General features: G+C 37.6%; 1 protein-coding gene across 10 annotated transcripts in view; it reads left to right on the forward strand.

Annotated features, from left to right (window-relative positions):
- Dyrk3 (Dual-specificity tyrosine phosphorylation-regulated kinase 3) overlaps positions 1–7,315 on the forward strand; it is a 199,068-nt gene extending 191,753 nt beyond the window's left edge. For all 10 annotated transcript variants that reach the window (XM_070112476.1, XM_070112475.1, XM_070112470.1 and 7 more), the window contains one exon: positions 6,324–7,315. In XM_070112476.1, the coding sequence (XP_069968577.1) occupies positions 6,324–6,956 (633 nt within the window). In that variant the 3' untranslated portion in view covers positions 6,957–7,315. The remainder of the gene's footprint in view (positions 1–6,323) is intronic.
- Positions 7,316–8,812: the final 1,497 nt, after the last annotated feature.

Here is an 8,812-nt window from a genome sequence, read left to right on the forward strand (position 1 = left end):
ATTACATTAACATATAAATTCTTATCTTTTTTTCCTTTCTTAATTTATATAGATTCTTAAATAATATTTTTGGTTTACTCATCTATAATTTTTTTTCTTAGCTCTTCTTTTCAATTTCATAGTTTTCTTTCATGTTGTTTTAAAATTTTTTTTTCAAATAATTTATAATTTTTAAATTTTCCTAATTGTCTCTCTAGTAGGGTCTTGCAGTTGTTGTTTTCGATGTTGTTGGCTTCATTCTAATGTGTTAAAATTTTTTTTTCAAATAATTTATAATTTTTAAATTTTCCTAATTGTTTCTCTAGTAGGGTCTTGCAGTTGTTGTTTTCGTTGTTGTTGGCTTCATTCTAATGTGTACGTCTCACCGATACGTGGCTACTAGGTATTTGGCAGTACTAAATTTAAGCCGGTGCTTCCCTGTGCCGGTCGTGAGGTCCGTGAGGCTCCTTCTGACTCTAGTCCTGTTCGGTTTGCGTCGGCCGTGGATATTTTGCTTTCAGGTGGGAGCTGTACCTCGTAGTTGTGTCTTGATGACGTCTGAAGGTAGCTAATATGTGAGCGCGTTTCTCTGCTGCCATCTTTGCCGTGAAATCCTCGGAGATACATCCGGGTGCTCCTTCACCTCGTCCTTCATAGCTCATAACTCGTTCCATCGTTGCCAGTACGTAAATGCCGCAATCGTCTGTATTTTCCTGTTGTGGTACATCTAAAAGCAGTTTACTTTGCTCTTGAAACGGCCTGTATGTTTTGCCTTGCTGACAGCTCGCGGTTGAATGAATGTGACCGTCTCGTTTAGTCACCAAATTTGGGCATTTAACTGTTACGGCTGTGTGGTATGATTTCAATTTCACCGTTTTCTCCTTTCCACCGTCAATTTTTCGAAGTTGGACGATCACTGGTGAGATGTATCTGAGAATTTGATAGGGCCATTGTACTTCGGGGCAAACTTTCTCCTACCGCGGGGTCCATTTTCTGCGTCTCAGGTTATAATGGCGGGCTTGATTCGCTATCGCCCTCCATACTTTGTCAAACAGTTTTAAAGGCCTCCTGCATCCTATTGGACTTTTCCACAGCCGTCGTGGGTGAAATACCTGTGCCGATATTAACTTCGTCGAAGAGGGTCTTTGGAGGTCGTCCTTGTACGAGGAATGCCGGGCAATACCCCGTGGAGGCCGAAATGCATTCAGATGGTATTCACTGCAACCTCGATCTCTGGGTGAAAATCATGCCATCATTGATGTCGGGATTTACTGAGTTACGCTATAATTCGTTTAATTGTCCGGTTGATTCGTTCCGTGGGACTCTCTTGAGTGGTGTAAGGTGCGGTAAATTGCTGGCGTACCCCTAGTTCTTTAGGTAGTGTTGCCATATCGTACTAGTAAATTGGACGCCGTTGTCCGAAATATGGTCTCTAGTGGCTGCCGGGACAATGCGTCCGCTACTAGGTTGAGTTCCACTTTGACACTCGATGTCGAACGTATTTTGCTATGGTTCTAAAGAAGGGCTTTCTATGGAATTCAGCCACTTCAGTGACATATGATCCGTTATCACCTCGAATCTATATACCTCTAGGTAGGGTCTCATTTTCCGGATTCCAAGACTATGGTGAGGCACTCCTTTTCGGTAGCCGAATAGTTGGTCTCTGTCTTATTCAGTTTGCGGCTGGCGTAAGCTATTACGCGTTCGCCTTCTTCCAGTTTCTGTGTCAGCACTGCACCAAGGCCGATGCTGCTGGCGTCCGTCTGCAAGGTAAATATATGGCTGAAGTCCGGACATGCGAGGATAGGAGCCTCTGTTAGCTTGTGCTTGATGCTTTTAAATGCTTCTTGTTGCTCAGCTCCCCATTTCCAGTGTCTTCCTTCTTTTAATAAGGCGGTGCCAGGAGGCTATCCCAAGATATCGCTATCCCGTATTCCTTTAACACTTGTTGGGGGCTTCAGCTCCTGGATTGCTGCTACTTTATCGGGGTCGGTGTGGATGCCTTTGTCACTGATCACGTGACCTAAATACCGGAGTTCCTTCTTAAAAAACTCGCATTTCTCAGGATTGATTCGAAGGTTGGCCTGCTGTAGTCTCTGTATTACCTTTCGTAAATTCTGTATGTGTTTCTCAAATGTAGAGCCTATAACGATTATGTCGTCGTGGTAGGCGAAGGCGCGTGGTTTCATTTAAGGGCCTATGACCTGGTCGAGCACCCTCTGGAACGTCGCAGGTGCCGAATGTAAACCGAATGGCATGACGCGTTTTTTGTATAGGCCACGCCGAATGTAGAGTAGATAATCGGTGTGGCTATTTCGAAACATTCTTTCCAATCGCTATTCTTGGTTATATCCAGCGTGACTCATTCTGTAAAGCGAGAACGTAGTCCTTATACTTTTCGCGCACGTGTTGTCTTCGTTGCCGTATGTCATCTTCGAGGCGTTTGAAGTAACGTGCTGGTAAGAAAAAACGCAAAAAATCTCTTTTGAAGGTAGTCCAACTCCTCCAATGTTCGTTGTTATTGCGATACCATTGGAGAGCGGTACCGCACAGTGACTCGGGCATGGCTCTTATAAGAAGGTCTGTGTCTATCATGTATAATTCTGTTAGCTCTCCCACTCGTTCGATTAACGCCAATGGGTGTCTCCCGCCGTCGTATTTTACGGACCACTTCCTCACTTGGTCGGTGGAATCTGGTTCTGTTGAGGTGACATGCCGTTATTCGGCATGCTTATTGGTGGTGGCTTTTATCGTGATGATTTCGCGAAAATGGCCGCATTTCCTCTGCCTTTACCTGGTGGAAGTGGTGTCTTCTGATCGCCTTCGTCTCGTGAAGCGAACTCATTTGCTTTGTGTATAGCTTCCATTTTTTTTCATTTTTTCGTGTATTTCGGGGTCATCGTGCGCATTTTCTGCCAGTGCAGTTATGAGCTTACTAATCTCTCGCGTGGTGTTTATGTGGTCAACACCCAAACTCTCCGTGAAGGAGATTAGTTGCACCTTAGATACGTTGTCCAACCAGAGAACTTAGAAGAACGAGAAGGTGCAAATTTAACTTTGTATGATGCTCGATTGGACGGCTAACTGAGGTGAAATATTCCGATCAGGGAGTTCACCATTCTCTTTAGTATTTGCTGTTATTTAACAGAAATGAGAATTTATAACAACGTTCTCTGACAAAATATTATACGTATCTACCAACAGAAATTGAAAAATTAAATATTGTACTTTAAACAAAAAATACAAATGCCACTTATGCGTGATTTTTTTTTGTGATATAAACGATTTTTATGATGAAAAATTGATAAAATATGATTTTTTTGCACAAATGCGAAAGATTATGCAAAAAAAAATCTATTTTACTTTTTTTTTTAATTCTTTAATATCAATTGTTACAAAATTAATAATTTATGTATGTACATATGTACATCAATATGTTATATTATATAATATAATATAATAATATATTATCACTTATCAATAAATACATGTGCGCGCACTACTCTATATGTAAGTATGTATGTACAAATATGCGTATGACCTTGCAAAATAAGTAATGCATACATAAATCTATATACATATTATATACGCGTACAAATGTAACGTAAGGAAAAATACAAACATTTTTAAACAAAAATCAGAAATCAATACAACATAGACAAATTTTTTTGACCGCAGAAATATGCCTTTGTAGAACATTTGCTTTCGCAATCATACATACAAATGTGCAAACGACATAATATACATACAAGTATATATGTCCTGTTGCACATTTGCTTCTACGCCAAGCAAATTTCTATAGGAAAATCATTTGAAATTTATATTGAAATAAAATAGACTTTTGAGCAACAATATATTTTTTAAAAATTTATTAAAAATAATATCAGAAAGAATACATGTTTGTATATACATAAATTTAATTAATTTAAATTTATAAAAAATCTGGAATTAAAAATAAAAATAAAATTTTGTTTATTAGAAAAATATATAAATTTATTAATAGTATATAATTTTAATAACATACGACTTTCAGAATTTGCCTACCAACATACAGCAAATTCTCACCCAACCTAATCATTGAAGATTAGATCTTTTTCCATAGCTTTTTGCAGGGTGGCTCACGTGCATTGATAACTACAAACTACATAAATAAATAATACTAATACTATACTTGTAAACTACTATAACTAACTAACAATAACAAATACTAAAACTACTACAAACTATTAAACTAATTATTTACAACTTAAAAATAATAAAAGGCGCTATTAGTTTTTGAAGAATTTTGATGAAATAAAAAAAGAGAAATGTGTACTAGTTATTAGACTGATGTATTCAATTAACATTTATTTCACCTATTTTAACCCGGAAGTTACTCGAAAAATTTGTACTGGCCTGCAGTCTACGTTACCAATTTTTTTTAACTTTATTCTTTATTTTTAGAACCGAACGGCACAAAATCACAAACTTGATGGATTTTGGCGGAATTATTGACACTTCTCAATTTTATATAAGCTTAAAACATATTTACATATGAGTACATTATGTATTTGATTTTGGCGCTATTATCAACACTTGACAATTTCACCTATGCGGAACAAAGAAAGCTAGTCACTTTCAATACATATTTACATAGAACATAAAAGAAGAAAATTGTTACAAGTTCTCTCTGAAAAGAAAAATTGAAGCATGAATGTGAAATGCCGACGGCAAAACACAATTCTGTACTTTTGTGACTCGATAATGGTGTCAAGTACATGAATTATTTTAAGATATATATCAAAATATATTTTTAAATTGTTACTAATAACTCACAATAAAGTAAAAATGAATTAACTTAAATAATTTAAAAATAATAATAAATACTAGTTCAATAAAAGGAAATATTTTTCACATGGTATATCAATATTCCTAGTTTGGTCTATTCAATATTCGCCGGTTGGTTATGTTAAGAGAGCGTATGTTATAAAAGCGAGAAATGTTATTTATTTCCCCTGCGTGTGCGATGAAATCCACGATCGAAATTTAACAAATGTTCGCTGTCGAACCTGCACCTTCTCGTTCTTCTAAGTTCTCTGGTCCAACCACATAAGATCTATAATTTTGCGTGTTAAATCTCTTCCAATTGTAACGCAGCTTTTTGCTGCCCCTGCTTCTTGTGATTGAGGGTCTTCCATCGAGTGGTGGCGTCACCCGAGGATAGCGCTGTGTATACTGCGACGGTAATGTGCGACGATGCTCTGCTGCGTGCGTTGACGCTCGGATGTGTTCTGCCGCCGCTCGTGTAGACTTCGACGACGATGTCCTGCTGCAGGCGTTGACGCTTGTGGTTGCTACGACGACGGTCTGTCGTTTATCTCGCGGTGTACTGCGGCGTGACTGCGGTATAGCTGTGCAAAGTCCCGGACCACAGGAGACTTTTTTGCGACCGAAATGTTAAGGGTTGAGTTGGTCAGAAAATCAACTCACTACCAATCTCACCCTTAACGTTCACAACTTAAGGCACTAAGGCTAGCCAGAGGATCGACTCACGGTTGGGTCTAGTGTTGTACGTGTGTTCGCTGTTGATGGCATCCCTCAAAGACACTATTTGTGCAAAGTTTTATCCCGATAGGGCTTTTTCGGTAATACAGTAAATTTTGTGCAACTTTTTTTCAAATGTTGCAAGTTCTGCACGTTTTTACGTAACAGCTATGACAGTAATGGTTTTTCGAACTTTTAATTTTGGCAAAGATGCCAGGTTTGCTATTTCGAATTGATTGCATTATGCATACGAAATAAAATATTATTAACCCTTAAAATTTCAACCACGCCCCTCCTCTTCCTTTTGCCGATCTCAGACCGCACGTAAATTATTTTTCGCTGAACCTTTGTTATATTATCTTTCGTTTCCGAGGGTTTCATCGTACTATGATGTTTATGACTTTTTCAAAAATTTTGCCCTTCCCTTGGGCGATTCATTGTACCAAAACAAAAATTTGTATCTTATTGGGGAGTTGAATTATGGCACTTTATAAGTTTTCGGTTAATAGCGTTTTGTTGGCGGGACAATGGTTCAATTCCACATATTTGCAATACCAACCTCTATTGGCTGCCAACGAACACGTGTACCAACTTTCATCATGATTTGTTAGTTTTTATAAGTTATCGCTTGCACAAACGGACGGACAGACTTTCACCCGAAATTCAATACGACTCGTCATCCTGATCATAACTATACATAACTCTATATCTATCTCGATTAGTTTAAGTTGATACAACCTTTAGGTGAACAAAAATATTATACTCTGTAGCAATATATTGCGAGACACTTAATTAATATGTTCATTTATTATTTTTTTCAGGTCATCGACTTTGGGTCATCATGCTATGAAAGTCAACGTGTTTATACCTACATCCAATCTCGTTTCTACCGCGCACCTGAAGTTATACTTGGATCTAAATACGGACGAGCAATTGACATGTGGTCGTTGGGATGCATTTTGGCTGAGTTGCTTTCTGGGCATGCCCTTTTTCCTGGGGAAAATGAAAGTGACCAATTAGCATGTATAATTGAAGTTCTTGGTATGCCAAACAAAAACTTGCTTGTCTGTGCTAAACGCGCAAAGGCTTTCTTTAACCCAAAGGGATATCCTAGATACTGTACGATACGCACAATGACTGATGGTACAGTCGTTTTAACTGGTGGCCAATCGCGTAGAGGAAAGGTTCGTGGACCGCCAAGTTCTAAAAGCCTTTCAAATGTTTTAGATGACTGTAAAGACGGATTGTTTTTAAATTTTATACGGAGTTGTTTAGAATGGGATCCACAAAAGCGAATAACACCGGCAGAAGCCCTTAAACATCCGTGGTTGCGCCGACGTCTTCCACGGCCACCTAATTATGTTAGTTATTCTGGTGATGGAGATAATATTAGTGGCGACAATAGGAACAATGGCGATCACATTCCTACAAACGGTAAACAAACAAGACTGTAAAGTTCCACATACATTTTGTGCTAGATATATGAACATTACGTTATATAAAGATTATTAACGAGTATCTACTACCTCTCAGTAGTCTGGATTCTATAGCACAATTTTGCTAGCTTCTCTGGATTACACTACAGTGTGGAGTATTTAAATCGTTGGCGGCATATTAGCAGAACAGCGACGCTCATGGCTTCTTCATAAAGTAAACTTATTATAATAATTATGAACGTTTTAGTGTTATGTATGATTTTTATGTTGTAAGCCATTTTAAGCAACAGGGAAAATGCTTTCAAGACAATGCATTTCTTTTCATAGTAATATAAGTGACATGAATAAATGAAGAACGAACGTAAATGCCATTTAAACGAAGGGGAGAAAAAAGTTACTAAAAAGTAAGGGACAATCTACAATCATATTTTGTTTCTTATTTAGGTATACTAGAGCTCGAAATTCACATATTTTCATTACTTCATTTTGTTTTATATTCTAAAGATTAATATTAAAATCAACTTAGCTAAGGCAAATCCCTGTACTCACCATATTAGTACTGTGAGAAGCTCTATACCGATATCACCAAATTATTTGCCGAATGTCATAGACCTAATCGAAGTGTTCTCATTTAGTTTTGTGATATGACTCACGCTAATAAAGCGACGAAATTTTATAAGTATATTGTAGGTATATTTAGTCAAACAAACACGTCAACTTAATTTGTCGAATTACGTAGGTTGACTTTTATATTTCGCTATTAGAGATCCACAACAAATGTTAATCATCGAAAACTCCTTTATTGTTTGTAAAAATATTCTCCATTAAAATCTATACACTTTTGGATGCGTTTGAATCAATTTTCGAAGAATTATTCCCACTCTGATTGAAGTAACTGCTAAACATGCGTTCTGAGCACATCAACCGCATCTTCAGATGTCGAAACACATTGACCTTTTAGTTTATTTTTTAGGTACGGGAATAAAAAACAGTCATTCGGTCCCATGTCAGGACTATACGGCGAATGATTCATCCAATCGATGTTGAGAACTCAAAAATACAGTTGTTTCAGTCGAGGTTTGATAGCTGCCATTGTGGTCGTGAAGAGTAATCCGTCTTCGGAAGTTGGTTTTCCTGATTTCTTGAAAGACAACGGGCAAGCAAATAGTTGTGTATCACTCAGAATTTACTGCTCTGCGTTGTGGTTCTATTGGTTTGGTTGCGACATATCTAGTTTTTCTAAAAATACCGGCAACCATTTGCTTAGAAGAGCTTCGTGCGCGAACAACTTTTGTGGATTCGGCTCATCTTGAAACACCCATACAGTCGACTGCTGTTTAATTTCGGACTCATACGAGTAAATCCACCTGCGCGTTCATAACCTGTCACGACGTCATAGACGTGTTTCGAAGCACCGCTATTGTATTTTTATTTAACATTTCTCTCAATCAATCGACACGAGCCTTTTTTCAGCGATTAACAACTTGTGTGGGATCCAAGGTGAACACATTTTTTTTAAGCCAAATGCTCATGCAATATTAAATGTATGCTGGAGTCAATAGTTGTTTCTATCTCTCGATAGATCACATGACGACCTTGCAATTTCAGTTTGCACACAGCATTAATAATTTCTTAACAACAATTGATTTTGGACGACTTTTACGAAATTCGTCTTGGAGTGATCTACAATAGAGTTGCCAAGTTCCGAAATATAAAAGGCAACCTACGTATATAAGGAGGTCTGGATATATTTTATTTTCTTTTGACATTAACCTGAAGTATAGATTCGGCCGAATGTCAGTTACATTAACGAAAAACATTATATAATATGTTGTAAATGGGGCTGGAATGGATTTCACCTACATATTTTCGGT

The sequence above is a fragment of the Bactrocera oleae genome, chromosome X (assembly GCF_042242935.1).
Source record: "Bactrocera oleae isolate idBacOlea1 chromosome X, idBacOlea1, whole genome shotgun sequence".
Taxonomy (NCBI): domain Eukaryota; kingdom Metazoa; phylum Arthropoda; class Insecta; order Diptera; family Tephritidae; genus Bactrocera; species Bactrocera oleae.